Source organism: Lactuca virosa, chromosome 7 (assembly GCF_052849685.1).
Source record: "Lactuca virosa cultivar CGN04683 chromosome 7, Lactuca_virosa_CGN04683_v6, whole genome shotgun sequence".
NCBI lineage: Eukaryota > Viridiplantae > Streptophyta > Magnoliopsida > Asterales > Asteraceae > Lactuca > Lactuca virosa.
The window spans coordinates 4816977-4835735 of record NC_136432.1 but is presented as its reverse complement, the minus strand read 5'-3'; the positions used below and the strand labels follow the sequence as shown (position 1 = coordinate 4835735).

At 31.5% G+C, this 18759-nt stretch overlaps 1 protein-coding gene and 1 long non-coding RNA gene across 2 annotated transcripts; both read right to left on the bottom strand.

The window, feature by feature from the left end:
• Positions 1 to 216: 216 nt before the first annotated feature.
• On the bottom strand, positions 217 to 2751 carry LOC145126199 (uncharacterized). Its single transcript, XM_079061598.1, has one exon. The coding sequence runs from the start codon at positions 2590 to 2592 to the stop codon at positions 349 to 351; it is 2244 nt and encodes a 747-aa protein (XP_078917724.1). The 5' UTR covers positions 2593 to 2751; the 3' UTR covers positions 217 to 348.
• Positions 2752 to 5301: 2550 nt separating this feature from the next.
• LOC145123856 (uncharacterized) lies at positions 5302 to 6509 on the bottom strand. Its single transcript, XR_013715366.1, has 2 exons — positions 6310 to 6509; positions 5302 to 6224 (listed from the first exon to the last, which is right to left on the bottom strand). It is a non-coding gene; the product is annotated as an uncharacterized LOC145123856 (long non-coding RNA).
• Positions 6510 to 18759: the final 12250 nt, after the last annotated feature.

Genomic DNA, 18759 nt, shown 5'->3' with positions numbered 1-18759 from the left:
ATGAAAATACAAAGAATAAGAACTCCACTCTTAAAACTAAGAAATCTTGATGCACAAAGTTCTTTTTTTTCTTTTGTAGATATTTTCTTAAAATACAAAGAATAAGTGAGGATTCTATAGGACGAGCATTTCTACTTGTAGCACCAATTGCATCAAATAGAGAACTTTATGCCACCAACTAATAATAATGATGTAAGATGAAAAAGGTCAACCAAATACAAAAAGAATCATTTTAAAACCTCAAAAAAAGAAATCAACGGCATTTTAAAGAACATAAATAGAACTCAAAAAAACATGGATAAAATCATAATTATTCATAATCAATTTAACAAAAAAAAATAAATAGTATTAAGCAGCAGAAGAAGACACTTGAAATCCTTGCACAAATTGCTTCAACTTGTCAACTTCACCAATTGCAGAAAACCAATCATTCAAAATCTCCATTGTAATGTAATCTGGATTACAAGCTTGAGTTGTCATCTGATTCATAAGCCTACTTGCATCTTTCAACCTATTTCTACTTGAAAGCCCTTTCAGCATCGCATTATATGTTGTAGTATTTGGTCTAACACCTTTCTCTAACATCCCATCCATTAATGAAAGAGCATCATCAACTTTCCCACATTTGCAAAGAGAATCAATCAATATATTATATATGACATTATTAGGAACAACCTTTGATGTTCTAAGCATTTCCTCAAAAAGATTTAAACCCTCATCAAGATTCCCAGCCAAGCAATGCCCATGGATGAGAGTACCATACGTCACTACTGTAGGGGCATTTCCGTCTTTTACCATTTGTTTCAAGAACTTATGAGCAGTTTCAAAGTCCCCATTTTGGGTGAAGTATGAAATTAGAGTATTGTAGGTGACAGAATCAGGTTTGATCTTGGAATCTTCCATGTCTTTAAGAATCTCAACCGCTTTGTCAAGTTTCTTTTTTCTACAAAATCCACCGATTAAAGTGTTGTAGGTTAAAAGATCCGGTAAAAATCCGTATTTTTTCATTTTTGAAGCAATAAAAGCAGCATCATCTGGTCTTCCAGCTAGAGTCAAACCAGAAATTAAACTATAGTAAGCAAGTGCATCAGGAGACCCTAAAGACTCCATCTCATCAAACAGTCTCATTGCTCTATCGATGTTATTCACATTGCAAAAAGCAGAAATCAATGTAGAAAAAGTAACTGCGTTTCCTTTTATACCCTTTTCTTCTTGCATTTTTCTAAAGAACTCCATTGCGTTACTGATTCTTCCATTTCTACACATTCCATCTACCAAAGTGTTTATTGTAATCACATTTGGAACAATGTTCTCTTTGTTCATTTGATCAAAAAGCTCGTGTGCACGTTCGATTTCACCTGATTTACAAAACCCGTCTATCAAACAGTTGTAGGTTACAACATTTGGAGCACAATTATGTTCTGATTTCATTTGTTCCATTAACAAGAAACCTTCTTCTTGCCTTCCCACTTTGCATAAACCATCGATTAGAGTGTTGTAAAGAACCACATCTGGTTTTATGGAGATTCCATCACTTCCTTCCTTCATCTTTTTAAGCATATCTAATGCATCGTCTACCCTATGAGCTTTGCACAGGTGATTCACTAACATCCCGAAGGTGACAATATCTGGCTTTATGTTATTCTCCTTCATCTCATTCAATACAAGATTTATCCTCTTGTAGTTTCGCTCTCTTGACAACCCTGATAAAAGTGCATTACATGGTCCAGCTTCAAGTTTGCCAAACTTTATTAACCCATGCAACAAGTCCCAAGCTTTATCATTTCTGTGACTCCTGCATAACCTAGTGATTAATTGAGTTAACCAAACATTACAGGGAAACACACCATGTATTCCAAATTTTGGGATCAAACCAAGAATTTTTTCATCGTCTTTCCCACAATTCCATCGAAGCAACACAGAAAAGACAACGCTTAATGTAGTCTCGTTGGGGGGAAACTTAGTATCTGGTTGAAGCATTTCATCGAGCAGCTTGTGTGCATCCTCAAATTTGTTAGATCTCAACAACAAACCCAGTAATGTGTTTCTCACATTGGTGTTTTTCGCATCTGGTTCTAATTCATTATACAATTGCAGAGATTCTTGAACCTTTTTGACATGAAAAAAGTATCTAATTAACAGGATTGCTGAGTTGGAGGTGAGGGGGACCTTTAGTTCCTTGGAAAGGTTGAATAAATCAACAAGGGGAACTGAATCTTCTTCACGCATTGCTAGCTCGATAACAGTTTGGAATATTGAAGGTAACGGTAGTTGAGAAAGAGACGGAGATTGGTTGTCATGAATGAAATGGAAAAATTTAAGAGCTTTATTTGAAGTTTCGAGGTGACGAGCGATTTTGATGAGAGATTGAGGGGGTAGAGAGAGGAGTTGGTGGTGGAGATTGGTGTTGCTTGTCCAATCCTCGGTGATCTTCAGCTGGGTAATAGTGGTTTCCGTCAATTCTTCTTGTGAAGGTGGTTGCGTTGAATCAGGTGCAACGGAGAGGCGGCGGAGATGGGTGGTCGTGAAATATTTATGGGGTTTAAGAAGGCGATGAACGTATCGTTTCGATGCGGAGATTGGTGTCTTCATTGTTGTGGATCAAACTGAAAATACTGTCAAAGAATAAATATTTGGGTGTCGATTCTTCAATTGCCCCATAAAAGCTCGAGTGTGATGATATCATCAAATCTATTGGTCTAAACTCTAAAGTCTAAACCCTTACACTTTGATACTTCACAAGACACAAGTTGCTTTATTTCCGTAGTTTATTGATAAACAGTTTGTTATTTTTCCAAAAATTCGATGACAATCAACTTGGTTATAAGGAGGGTTTCTGGGAGTGCTTTTTGAAGACAAAAATGTTTACTGATGGTAAAATGAGATTTTTAAAAATTGATTGGATTAACTTTTATGATGAATAAGTCAATAATTAAAAGGTGTTTTATTTAAAAACTCATTTTTAAAGTAATTTTGGGTAAAACGCCAAAAGCATATTCAAAAACCAAGTTTTATATGTTTTTTAAAATTAGTTTTTTGAAGTTAATAAAAAAGTCATTCTAAAAATTGTTTTTGAGATTGTCAAACACATTACTGTAAATTTGGTCCTTGTGGTTTGCAAAAATCTTTGGATGGGGTCCAAAAAGTTTCCAGCTTGCACAGAATATCCAAAATCAAGGTTTTTCTGGGTTTTTAGTCCAAAAAAATTTGAAAAGACGGTTATACCCTTATTTATTTACTTTTACATTTTTTTTACATTTTATTAACATTTCAATAATAATAATAATAATAAAATAGGTAAAACTCTATCTCTCTTACGTCTCTCTCTCTCTCTCTCTCTCTCTCTCTCTCTCTCTCTCTCTCTCTCTCTCTCTCTCACACACAGTGTATTTTCATCAGAGATTAAAGACCCATCGACGAATTCCCCTTCTCCGTTCTTCGTGCCACTGAGTTGTGCTTCTCCGACTATTACTAGGGTTTCATCTCTGGATTCAAGACCCTCTGACGAGTTCTCCAACTCCGGCGATAACTCTAGACATGTATCGGTGGTGGAAGCTCCGACATGTAGCAGTGGTGGGATCGCAGACAGAAGGATGAAAACATGGAGCAATAGTGGAATCACTATTAAACCCTCTTTCCAATGATGTACCTTTCAAAATCTCGATACACTTGAGTCAATCCAAACCTCAATTTCTATGCAAACCGTCTTATTGCAGTGAAATTATGGAACCCCTAAATGGAATATGGTTTAGACTGAATACAATCACAATAAATCGAGAAAAAATTGAAAACCCAGATGGTCAGTTTTTCGGCGCGATCCATCGACAGCAAAACCTCATCGGGGGTTGTTGTCTTCGATCCATCGACAACAGTGAGCATGAGAAGCATTTGGATGATTCTTCTTCAATAGGAGGGGTTGCAGTCGAGAGAGAGAGAAAAAAAAAACGTATGGGTGGGTGGGGGATAATATATTTCTTTTCTTTTTATTTTTAAGACAAAATGGTATTAGAATAATTGTAAAAAATAAAAAAAAAGAAATTAAAAGGGTATAATCGTCTTTTCAAGTTTTTTTGGACTAAAAACTCAGAAAAACCTTGATTTTGGACCTTCTGTGCAAGCTGAAAACATTTTGGACCCCATCCAAAGATTTTTGCAAACCACAAGGACTAAATTTGCAGTTTTGTCTTTGATTTATTGCCTTTTCAAAAACCCAATAAGCCAATAAACTGTTTTGAAAACCAATCTCAAATACCCCTTAAGTATCAACTTGCTTTTCAAAAGATTTTTCTAGTAACTTTCTTTTACTAATTACCATGTTTTGAAAATCGGACCGGACCGGCCGGTTCGACCGGTTCCGGTCCCGGATCCGGTTCTTAAATGCCAAAAACTGGTATTCATGTGAACCGGTGAAAACCGGTAAAAACAAGTCCGGCTGAACCGGTAAAACCGGTCAAAACCGGAAATTTAAAAAAATATTTATTTTTTTCATTTTTTGTATTTTTTTTATATAATTAAATACAATTATGACATCATCCGGTTTTTCCGGTTTTTAAGACCGGTCCGACCGCTTGGACCACCTGAACCATCGAACCGGTAAAACGACTGGTTCGGTCTCCGGTCCGGTTTTCAAAACCTTGACTAATTAAGTCATCAATATTTTACTTTTTCATTCCAACTTTTACTTTTTCACTCCCAACTCTTTGATAACTATAAATATATACAAAAGGTAAATTATCTTTGCTCTCTATAAATTACTTAGCTAAAAGTATAGTTTTTAATGCATATTGTACAATCCCTTCTTCCTCTATACAAGTAAGGGGTCGTTTGATAGTTGCTAACTGGGTTAGAGTTAACTGGGTAAAAGCTGACTGAGTTTGAAGTTCTGACTGAGTTAACTTCTGACTGAAACTTGTTGTTTGATTCTACATCTGACTGACTGTGCTAAATGACTGTATTACCCTCAAACAATATTTTTTATAATAATTCCTTTATGATGCACCATTTAATTTATAACATTGCATTTTTTCTATAAAACATTCAACATGAGTAAAAAATTAAAAAAAAAATTAAAGATATATAACTTTTGTATGGACTATTGGCTTGATATACACATGCAATTTTATAATTGATCGAATGATTTCACCACAACAATTTCCCAGATCTGTACATAAAGGATAATTTCATCCATTTTAGAATAACAAAAACACAACTATTCTATCACATATATATATATAATGAGAATACGTATGTAGTTGTGCAAATATGTAATTTAGAAAAAGTAAAAGTATAATGACGATAAAGTATTCAAACCATTAAAATATATATTAGACGGTTGAAAACTTTAGTGGACCAATAATTCATACCACATTCTAAAAAAGTCTTTACTTTAATGCACAAGAGAATTACATAGACAAAAATAACAAAAAGTAAATAAATCAAAAACAAAAAACATGAAGGGAATCACTCATTGTCTGGGATCAACACAACCGAACCCGTTGGTTTTCAACTCTCAAGAGCAATGTGAGATTGGGTTGCTTGAGACAGAGGATACTTGTGATTAACATGAACCTTCAATACTCCCTTTTTAACATTAGAATACAAGGTTTCAGCAGCTATAAGCAGATGCTCTCGACTCGATTACCTCCGATGTATCCGACTCTAAAGCATGACATGCATGAATGCAAAAATCAAAATGGTTTCAGATTTTACTGAGGATTACATAGCCTAAATATGACATAAAGAGGCAGTAATGATCCCATAGTACATGAATATCAAAATTGGCCATAAGTTATGCAAGGACTCAATTGGAAATTATCTGTACAATGCATCCAACTAACCAATTGGAATATATTTGCACAATACTGACTTTGAAATTATCTATACAATTCATCCAACTCATCAATACATCAATACTCTTGAGTATTCTCTGTCCGACTAGTCTTTTACTTCACAATAGGTAAGAAGTCAAAATCTTATACAAATTTCATGAATCTCGAATAATGCAAAGTTTATGAAACCCTTTACTAAAATATGTTATGTTAATAGAAAAGAAGCATACCAAGAAGAATGTATATGAGAAATAACTAAAAAGGAAAGCAACCCTCTTGATATTCGACCTCCATTGATAGTACTTGTTCATGGATATGTGTCCAATTTCAGAAGAAAAAAAACAGAAAAAGCTTGATTTCATGTCCGATTTCAGATCATACAAGTGCAGCAAGATGCTAATTTCATATATGATTTCTTGTCAGATTTCATTGTCATCTAATTTCAGAAAAAACTAAAAAAAAAAAAAAACACGCAACTTACTATCGAGATGCAGAGGCTAGAAATCCGGCGATGATGGAGGGCATACAGAGCAAGCTGATAGAAGAGGACGATGGAGGGTAGAGGCTTGGCAATTTTCCCTTTGAGCGATGAGAGACAGAGGAAGAGGATGGAGCAAAATGGAGGCGTGTTTTTTTCTAAGGGTTAGAAGCGGGATAAAGCATTAAATCTTCCGGTCAGCCTCTTTTTTATCAAGGACCGAATCAGACATTTACTCACCGAATCAATATATTGGACCGGGTCAGATATAATTTTCCCTTTATCAAACAAGCTAACTTTCCTTTTTCATTTTCATTACATGGGTTTTACTATTTTGCGCACACCAATAAAATTAAATATCTTTAAATGTTAAATTCCAATTTTCTGATTGAATTTATAGTTACGAAGATAGCCCTTATCTTTTTCTTATTTATACATTAATCATCTAAGTTTATTCTTTTTTTTATAGAAGCCACCCTATGCTTACTTTCTTTTAAAATTTTAGTGCTTTTAACTTTAGTTTTTGTTTTATTTATAATTTATTTATTACATTTTTCATGTAAATGTTAATTGATTATTTTATTTGTTTGTCCGAACACTCATCTTTTTAACATATTTCAACCATTTTTTCCAAGCTTTTCATAAAAAAAATTGAAACACATTTGCTTCAAAACAATTAATGTTATATGGGTTATTCTTCCATTTGTAAATATCTTATGAAGTGGCTTTTCAAATTATCATATACGTATGACAATGCAAAAAAAAATTGTGGTGCTTTAATCAATTCTCATTCTTAATGCGCGGGCTTGCAACTTTCAAGTTGTGAGTGGTTTTACCGTAGCTAACTACACAAATTCATAAGCACAATGTACAAGCATGTTAATGTGTGGAGTTCACGTTTAATCGCTCAACTTTGTATAATCCATCACTTGCAACCATTTATTTTGTAAAATGATATTTTTCATCCCTTTAATTTTTAAAATATCACTTTCACCCTTTCCACCTTCAACTTTATAAAATATTACTTTCGCCCCTTCATTTTTTAAATTTTCATGTTTATCTCCCGTCCCCGTAGTTATTATAATAATCAATATATACAAAATGTAGATCTTCGTTTTACACACAACATTAATGTAGTTAATAGTACAACTAACTAATGTACAATGTAAAAGTATATCAATGCGTTAAAGTGCAACTTCAATCCATCAACTTTGTATAATTCATCACTTGCAACCCCTATATTCTGTAAAATGATATTTTTCACGCCTTTACTTTTTAAAATATTACTTTGATTCCTTCAACCTTTAACTTTGTAAGATGTTACTGTTACTCATTCGTTTTCTTAACTCATTCGTTTTCTTAACTTCCGTGTTTATCTCTCATCCCTGTAGTAGTATATATATATATATATATATATATATATATGTATATATATATATATATAATATGATTTTCCCTCATCTACTTTGTATAATGCGTATTGTACTACTTTTAATAATTATGTCCCCTACATCTTTAGAGATTATTTAAAAATCATCAAACTTACAAAAATAGTTTGTAAACTCCTCTCAACTTTTGATAAATCACCCAACGCTTATTTCTTTTAAACTTTTACTGTTTTTTTCAAGTTGTGATATTCTATACTTATTTACTCAATTCACATGCCTAACACGCAAGAAAAACATACGTAAAAACCCGCGGCAAAACGCGGGCTCAAATACTATTTTTATACAATAGGCAAATTTTATAAAAATTACTAAGTTTATACGAAAATTTAATTTTGACGCTGTTTTATTTATTGTTTTAAATTGGACACAGGACACTCCGTTTACCAATTAGTTACAATTCTGATTGTTTGACTTGTCAACCAAGTTGCTTGTTGACGTGACATGATGACGTGATACTATTTGGTGACATCGTATTCTAGGTGTCAAAATTAGAGAAAAAAAACTAAAATGTAATGAATTTTGTGATAGTTATCTAAAATATAGCGTTTAAAAAAAATCAAGATAGCAAACGTATCCAAAATGAATTTTTCGGGTAAACATACTTTTCTCTAGTTTATAAAGTTTGTTAAACTCTATTTTTTATACAGGCTTTAAATATTTGTTTTGAGGTTTGTCTTCAACTATATATTACAATGCAATGGCTATATATATATATATATATATATATATATATATATATATATATATATATATATATATATATATATATATATATATATATATATAAACCACATTAAAGCTTAGAAATTGCCTTCAACCTTTTTGGATGGGACAAAATTACAACTTTTGTCTCATGAGTTTTAACCATGGAATAAACGTTATTTGTAAGTGTGTAATATAATTGGATATTTAGTATCATTAGATGGAGTATTATAGTAAATATTTGATTGGTAATATAAACACTTTCAAATTTCAATTAATATAGGAAGGGTAAATATGTATAAATATTAAATAGTTGACAATGACTAACTTATAAGTTTTGAATAGTTGATTAATCACTAACCACATTTTCCTATTTGTAAATGATAATATTTTTAGAATTTAATATAAGACGACGATAAATATGTTAAATTTTAATTGTTAGAAAATGCATGACATGATAACATCTTTAAGGTTGAAGGCAGTTTCTATGTTCCTACGCAGTTTCTATGTTCCTACGCATTTACAGACAGCGTTCATTCACTTGTTAAACTCGCAAGGAAAAAAAAATTAATTTTGTCTCACCCAAAAAGGTTGAAGGCAGTTACTAAGCTTCAACGTGATATATACATGTGTAAGCCAATGCATTGTGATATATATTTGAATGAAACCCTCTCTTACTCTACCAATATATAGTTAAAAAAAATACATCCTTTTTTTCATTACCTTTTTGTAGTATAAAAAATAGACCTTAAAATAAATATCAATATAAAAACTAACATGTAACAAACTTTATGAACTAAGGTATGTTTAGCCGATACTCATTTTAGATACATCTTTTTATCTTAATTTGTTTTTTTATCACTATATTTTGGATAACTATCACAAAAGTCATTATATTTTGGAAACTTCATAAAAGTCATTATGTTTTTGATAATGATGTGATATCAGCTCATGTCGTCGGGTCTTGGTGTCGGATCCGAAACGAGGATCTGGAGTAGGTGTCGTTAGCGAGACCCCGACGTGATTCCTAGCTACCATCATATTACAAAGTCGTTAGAACCGCCCCATGGACTGTGCCCCAGGAGCATACTCTGACAATCAAGTTATATCGGTATGTGAGATGAGATTGTTTCTCCTAGCCGGAGAGAACCATCATGGTGTAACGGGGGAGTATATGGGCATGATGGAGGTTAATTCCTTGAGATGGGAGAGATATAAGGGAAGTCTAAAAGTGAAAGGTCTAAGGAAAAGTCTCTGTCCATCAAGGAGGATATGTTATATTTATAGGGGACAATTAGGTAAAAGGATAATTAGGTCAGGCCATGGGTCATCCCCTAGTCAATAAGTATTATTAACTCGGTACAGTTTGGACATATGTAGTTAGCCCTGTGTATGATTCCCAATAAATATATTAAATGTTGTATAGATATATATCGGGTCTAAATAGGGCAGATAGTGCAATATTTGTCCCTGCTTCGGGTGTGAAAATCAAGACCTGTCCTCGCCCCATTACCCGTTACGTCGAGTAATACCCGCCCCGTTAGGGCGGGTACCCAAATCTGTAGATCAAATTTGCATCCTTATAAGATATATTGAGCATTCGCTAACACCATATGCCAAAAAAAATTATTATCACGATATTAATTACAAATCAAGTTACATCGACATTGTTCCACTCATGGATGTGTTACGGTTCTAATCTAAAAAACCAAAATTTTAACATGTTGTTACACATATCTTAATGTTGCTTTTCTAACTTAATTAAGAGCTTGTTTGATTTAGTTAGTAAAAAGTTAGGTTTAACCCAGAAAACTTATTTTTGTTAAATCACTTGGTAAAAGAGAACTAGCTAGAGCTTATTAGTAGTTTTCAATATCAGCTTAGATAGAATGCTTACTAAACAACCACATCTTTATTAATTGCATAATTAGGAGAGTCACAAAAGAACTAAAATATCTATTATTATTAACTTTTACTTAAATTTATTTTTATGCACTTATATTCACTACGATTTAGTTATTAATTTTTATATTTTCCAAATTTTGACTACTATGTGTCTTACACAAAGATGCATTGTCTTTTAAGTTGTGTCTATGATGATTCGATCATGCTTCCCTATGTTGCCCTTTAGTCTACCAAACAATGAAATGTATTTGTTTAGATGTAACGACGCACCTAACAACATGGTGTTAGACCCATGGTAATGTATGTGTAAGTTGATTAATCAAGTTTTTTAAGCCCCGAAAAGTCTCCTTGTTTTACCATGTTTTACCATAACTATCATCATAGATTGCTAATTGGTTGTGTTCTTGTAGAATAAAAATGGACGTTCATATTGAATTGAAAATTATCAAATGGTTTCATGTTATGTCAGTAATCCGGTGTATACTGGTTTCAAGGGAGTTGAATGGCTTGATTAAGAAACCTGCTTTTATTGTTGATCACACCGTTCTCCGTAACAATAGGTAACAATTTATCATATAATAGATCTTTATCTATAGACATTTATGGTTTTTCTCCGGTTTTGGAGTTTTCCACGTATATTTTGTGTCTAGTTATTCGCTCTATTATTGTTATTGTGAGGATTCTTGAGGATCTTTGAGGCCATTTTACCAACATCTCCAACATGGTGAGTGGTATGAGCCTAGTATTCCTCTATTCCTTTTACCGCTACCTAGTTGTCAAATCCTAGGTAGCTCCCATTGCCTCTTTAGCTTGATGAACGCTAATAAATTGGAAACGTTTGTGTTCTTTGAAAGACAATTTTTGTGTTTGTGGGTGAGTATCACTTTATGAAAGGGCATAACACTTTTGGGGTGTATCAAAGGATACTAGACCGTAAGTGATGTGCAATTTATTAATCGGTTTTAAATTTGTAATCGATTTTATCGGATGTATGGATTGTTACACAACTAGGCAAGTATACCAAATCGCACAATAGTATAATTCGGGTAAGAACGAGTTGTCGAACACTTGGGGACGAGAATGAACTAGAATAGAAAACTCAATTATTGATAGAATAAGTTACAATAGTAATTAAGGGGAATTGAGTTCAAACCCAAGAACAAACAGAAAGCAAATATTGGAAACAAGAATAAAGAAGTACTTTCACTTAGATTTGACTCTCCTTTGCAATCATGGTTGATTCATGTAAAAGTGCAATGGATGTTAGTCATGGTTCACCGATTCCTAAGTTGTTAGATCTCTTGGTGCGTTCATTAATACCATGATATTAAGGACTCTGATTACAATGGTCATGTTAACTAGTAATCCCAAAATTAGTTATTAATTTTATATTATAAAGGACTTAATATGGTAATTAATATTAATGATCATGATATGCATAGAATGGTCATCTAATGTATCTCATACATATTAAAGTCCCTAAGATTTGGTCTATCTTTAGTCATAATTGACAGTGGTCATGAACAACTATGATTCAAGCATACATAATCAGATTGGTCCTCTAGATCATGCAAACTTAACAATAAGTCATATAGATGTAAATAGAAACACATATGGATATTTGATTAAAAAAACACAATAGATTAAACAACTCCCAATAGCCTATTCACAAAATCAACACATGGTATTCAAGGTTCATCTACATATAAGCGAAATAATATGGTTTTAGCCCATAATCTTAGAAACAAAACACAAAGCAATCAAATTAATTATGCTAAACATAATGATTAAGCAAAACGAAGATAGCCTATTGATTACAACCTCTGATTCCTCATATCATTGATCCAATGAAGTCCTCCAGCTTGTAAAATAGCTTTTATCCACTCTCTGACTTCTGAACCTCTTAATCAGCAGATTCGATATTTAGGTCAATGGAAAAAACCTATTTATCGTGGTTCTACCGACCGAATTTGACACGAAGCATATATAAGGAAGACACACCACACATTGCAATTTACTTTGAGGATTCTTGTAACTGGCAGCTCGGAACGACGCATATATAGATGTGTCATGACACACAAGTGTATGAAATTCCAGCTTCTTGCTTGATTAGCTCCAACTTCAACTTTTACTCCCAATTTGTGCTCATTTTCGCTCCTTTTCTGCAACTTCCTGCAATAACTGCATATTTATAATTTCCAAGCAAAATAAGTATATTTTTTCCATATTCACAATAAAATCATAACATAACGTACATGATATCGCCCAAAATATATGTGTAATTATGACAATATCACTAAGATCATTAACATCTTACCTACTGAAAAATGTATTTTGGCTTACACTCTAATCTTGGAAGCATGGAAAAGGATAAGGATAGAGATCAATCTAAAAACTGAAATAGATGTTTCATAGTTCCATTCAGTTATGATAGACACTTGTTTTTATTGACGTGGTAGGGTAGGGGGCGATCATCATGTGACAGTGTCATTAAATGTGACAACAGAGGAGTTTGAGTCAATTGAATTCTCCCTAATTTTGGTCGGTTCTCTCGTATTAATAGTATACAGGGTCCTTAGGGTGTTGTTATCGTGACATAAAATATATATAGGGTTTATCTTCTTGAGAACAATGTAGAAAGAACATCTACTCACTTTCTCACGCTAGACACAACTCATCCTAACTTAGAATCAACATAGAATGATGTGTCAATAATCAGTACCAAATGATATTAACATCGAGTTAATCATAGGCTAATTGAAATCTGTATGGCTTAAAAATACACAAATGTCTAAAAACAAAAAAAAATAACTCGAAAACATTACATTTAAATTCAATGTGAAATGACCTGGTCGCTTTCGGCAAGGCTATGAGGCAGTCTCAGCTTAGCCTATGTCTACCTTATATGTATTAATCTTGTTCACCTTTAACAAACTTTTTACACTTCTTTTTTATAAAAATGTTTATAAAAAAGTTTACGAAAAAAATAATTATACAACCTTATATATGTTATATAGTTAAATACTTGAATTAAAAAATAATTATTATATAACTTGATAAAAGAAAAAAGAAAAATGAAAACATCATTGAAAGTGAATTAAGTTACGAATTATAATTACAGTAGCTATGGAATCCTTTAACAAATATAAACATACTAATTGTTAAAAAATGTATTCGAACATAACTTCAAAAAAAAACAGAAAAATTATTCCAACAAAACATCAAAAAAAAACATTAATAAATGTACTCGAAGATACCGTCAAAAAATTAGAAAAAATTATTTGAGAAAAACATCAAAATATGTTATTGAATATATATATATATATATATATATATATATATATATATATATATATATATATATATATATATATATATATATATATATATATAACACATTAAACAATATATTTAAACAAATCTTTAAAAAAATCTAAATCCTTAAATGTATAATTAAATTAAATAGAAACAATAATAAATAATATAGAAAATTGCATAAATGGTCCCAGTGGCAGGAACAAATTAAATAAATGGTCCCTATGCAGGAAGGACAAATATGTCATTTCACATAGGACTTAACTGAAAAAGTTAACACCGTTAGTCAAAAGGACCATCTTTGCAAGATTTTGAAACCACAATGACCATCTATGTTATGAATTCGTCATAAGGACCATAATTGGTCGATTTTATCAACGATGAGGACCATTTATGTAATTTTGTCTTGTTTATTTTTGTAAAGTAATAAATTAGTTTTTTTTTGAAATAATTTATTTGTACAAAAATGTAACAAGAAATGAAGTTGGAACCATTTTTGAAGACAAAGAGCAATTTTCAAGTCTAAAATGTGTGCAAGATTTTCAGTGACATTTTCTGAAAAGTGTCGTCAATGTTGTTCACAAAGGGTTGTTGGCTTTTAGCGACAGTTGCTGAATTTTAGCCTTCAAGAGTTTTTCCAATCTTTTGCAAGCAATGGGTGCTTACTTAAGTGGTAGCTTCTTCAACAACATCACAAGAAGTTTTGGTCCCTTTAAATATCCCTTTAGGAATGGACTTGGCACTTTTGTGTTGGCTCACAAAATGTCATTAGTTGGCTATGTTAATACACATATCTTTTTATGCATGTTTGTGTTGTTTATTTTATGCAATTATTATGTGTGGTTGATAAATTAGTTTTTCACATGCTAAAATAATTTTGGACAAACTAAACATCACATGGAGTTTGAGTTTCAAAATTGGACATAAGATATAACAAGTTATTGTTTTATAAAATCGATAATAACGATAAATTTTGAAATACTCCATTATAAGTTTAAAAATGGTGATTTTTTATAACTTATACAAACTCCATATATATAAGTAATAAAATGAAGTTTTATTAAAGATATAAAAGGTTCAAATGCATTCAAACTTAATACCGGTTATTAAAATTGAATTGCGTCAAATTATATAAAAACTAGTTTTTTATATAGAACCTTTAAAAGTGATTTTCTTTTGAAAATTAATACAATGGTTTATTATATGCATGTAATAACCATGATATCATATGTTTTTAACTAGAATTATAAAACATATAAAAACCCTTTTTACAAACCTCAAATCTATGCAATCCTTTTGAAGAACACTCGCACGTCTCTTGTATGCACCAGTGGGATAAATGATACATAACCGCTTAGTGTTATCTTTTGATGGTCGGGGGTGTATTCGCAATTTCTATAACCAAGTTATAGGCCGATTACACAAGTTTTTCAAATTAGACGATTTGATCGGAAATCTTTTGTGATAAACGATACCTAAGCAAGAGAGTTCCGAGGCATAAATGGGATCAAACATATCTAATTAAATTTGTTATTAGCGATCCCATATATCTAAGAATTATATGGTAAGATATAACTGATAATCGATATCTATCGAGTTGAATTCAAATGGATGGGATAAAGGATACCTAACCATTTATTTGTTTTGCAACTTGGATACTAGACTTTGATAATTAATGTTTTTGGAAACTAAAAGGGTATTAATTATTAAAGATTTTGTTAAAATTTTGTAGATATATAATTCATTCTCATTATCATGGATTGTCATTTTCTTTAATGACTTAATGAAAAATAACGTTCACTAGATACAACTTCAATGAATGAGTTCATGTCTTAAGAGACAATCTCGTAAGAGATATGAAATTATATACACTTAAAGGTCCTAGTCCTAAACTATTTTCTTTGAGCAATGAGCTTGAACATGATACCTAGTAAAGGCATCACCGTGATGCTAAAGATGTTTCTAACATCAAGCTAGGAATACTTATTCATGACTTCTAGGAAGTCTTGGATAATTTAAACATATATCTGATGATATAACAGGTCAAACAATATTCCAATAAATATAGTGATATTTTATTTAAAGCTAGTTTAAACATTGGAATAATGCAAGGCTAAAAGAGTCACCTAGTGATCCAAGAGGCCCATGTTTTATGGACTGAACACCTTTAAGGCCAAGAAATCTACTAAAGTCCACATAGATGGATCTTGTTTCTTTTGTGAAGAAACTGGACACTAAAAGAGGATTTACTCCTCTCATTTGAAAAGAAAGTCTGGAAGAGACTAGTACGTCTAGTATCTACTAGATAGAACTCATACTTTTCATATAACACTTAGGTACTTGGTACTTAAATGCTAATCCAATATTTGTAAATGGCTTGCAAATATTTATTGAAGAGTACCAGTTGAGCACAATCAAGTTGGAACTACACTCTCGAAGTTAGTTTATTATTTATGCTTGGAACATAAATTACTTGTAATGTAAAACAATATTTGTTTTGGAACAATGTATGATTTAATTTAGCATGTCTAAATCTATGTCTCAGTTATTTTATTCAAATGTTTGATAATTTACTCAATTGTTTTTCATAACGATAATATTCATATTCTAAAATGATTAACTTCTATTTATGAGACTAGATCTCTTAATAGAATTATAAAGTAAATATCAACATTTTATAAATAAAATTAGGTTCTATATGCAAGCACTTTTGACTTAAACTTGTTTTAAATCAAACTAATCTTTGATATTGTTATCTTTATTATATAAATGACCTTCACATATTCCAACTTCAGGAAAAGGATCTTTGAAGGCAAATAATGTAGTTTATTTGACATATGTGAACCTTATTTATATGTAAAGGGTTCCTAATGATATTTTTCATTAAGGTGTAGAGAAAATAATTAAGGAACTATACACTTGGTGTATGACTTCCTTTCTAATGAATGTCTGAGATTAAGCACAAGATACCAAATCAACTTTATTAACAATTATAGTAGTTTTAATTATATTTTACATGGTAAAACATAATTGTGAAATCTTTGTTGAAGGTTTCAAAAGGTTGAGATGCAAACCGGTAAGAACCATCTAAGGCCTTAATGATAATAAAGGATGAATTAAATCTTACGTGATATGATTTGCTTTCTAATCGGTAGAAATATCCTCCTTTTATTGGAATAACACATATAACACTATTAATTGTACCTTGAGTACAAATACCAACTAGTAAGTAGATTAAACATTTTATAAGATTTAGTATGGAAGGGCTCCATCTTCATCTTACTTAATGTTTTATGGATTTGAAGTCGATGTTGCACTAAAGCTTCCAAACCCAAAATCTACTAAATGCATATTTGTATAATACTCTAAATGTGGCTTAGATTATTATATGCAAACCCTCCAAGAATAAGCCCTCTTATTCTTGTGTAAGCTAAGTTAGTAGAAAGCAAGCTTCTAATAACAAAGCGAGTGGGAGGTACATGGAACTTGAAGTAGCTCAAGAACCATAACCTTATGTAGTAATAGTTGGTACTAGTTTTAACAAGGATTGTTAAAATTGAATAATAGCTATTCACAAACACAAATTGTTCGTTTTAATGGTAGAATTCATCTATGACTTGAGAAATATGGAATCTCTCATTGATGATATTTTATTGATGGTTTCTGGAAAATCCATCAAATACCAAGATGCTATGTCAGATTTTGAATCTGATAAATGACTTAGAGTCATGAACATGAGATGTAATCCATGTATAAGAATCAAGTATGGGCTTGATTAAAATTTGTCTCTATAGAAAGGCTAGAAGGACTAAATGATTCTTCTAGAAAGAATAAATTACATGGATAACCATAAACATTTAAAGCAAGACTTGTTATAAAAGGATTTTCTCATACTCATGTCATTGACTATGGTCCTCATCATACTCATGACATTGACTGTGATCAAACCTTTTCCACAATTAGCTATGACTAGATCAATAAGGATATTGTTTGCTATAAATTCATATTCTTAATATGAGATATAGCAAATAGATTTCAAGAAAGACCGCTTTTCTTAATAGACATCTACTAGAAGATATCTATATAGATTAGCCTAGAGGTTTTCTTAATCCAAGTTATCATAACAAAATGTGTAGAGCTTGAGATCCAATTGTGGATATAAAGCAAACATCTAAATGTTAAAATCATCATTTTATGTAAAACCACAAGGTGTGTTTTTATATCAAAATGAATAGAACATGTGTGTTTACTAAGAACTAGTGGGAGCATAGTGAAGATCCTAATCTTGTATGAGTGAGACATACTTAATCATTTGAAATCACATTCTGACTAAGCAAGGTCGTTTACACCTTAACTCGGAAAGTGTTTCTAAAATGAAAGACTTAGGAAGAAGATGATACATTCTTGGAATGTAAAATCTATAAGGGATAGATAAAACGAATGTTAAAAGTTTCATGTCCTTATACATATATTGGCAATATCTTGAAAGGGAACAAGACACAAGATTCTTTTGGAGAATTCTTAGCATTGTTATATGGCATCATTTTGACCTAGCCTCAAAAGTACATAGCTCATAGGCTTGAACTAGATGAAATGATTTATATTCTATTTGCTTGGCAAATGAATTCATCATTTATGCCATATTATGCAAAGGACATGGTATTTGATCATGTTGTAAGCATGTCATAGGATACTAAATGAATACATGGTTAAGTTACTGGATGACTAAAAGAGCATTCTAATAGTACTTTAGAAGAACTAAGAGAATGTATATGATACAATCAATTTAGAAAGGATCTTTTTGGAAAGATCTACATAAGATGCTAATTTCTAAACAGATATAAATAATTATGAATTATAATTGGATTTTGACATCTTGATGGAATGAAGAGTAAGTCTTGTTGGAATGAGGTCCAAGAAAAACATAATGACACAATCTACTACAAAATAATAATACACTACTTTTGAAGTTGAATTCAAATATGATTGGATGAATGAGATCATTGAAAAACTATGTTGATTTCTGCCATTCGAGGACCACATAGAAATCTTTGTGACTTCGAGAGTATACTTAATGAAGCTA

What these genes read in the sequence shown, in the direction of transcription:
- LOC145126199 (XM_079061598.1), bottom strand. Translation starts at nt 2,592, where the DNA reads ATGAAGACACCAATCTCCGCATCGAAACGATACGTTCATCGCCTTCTT.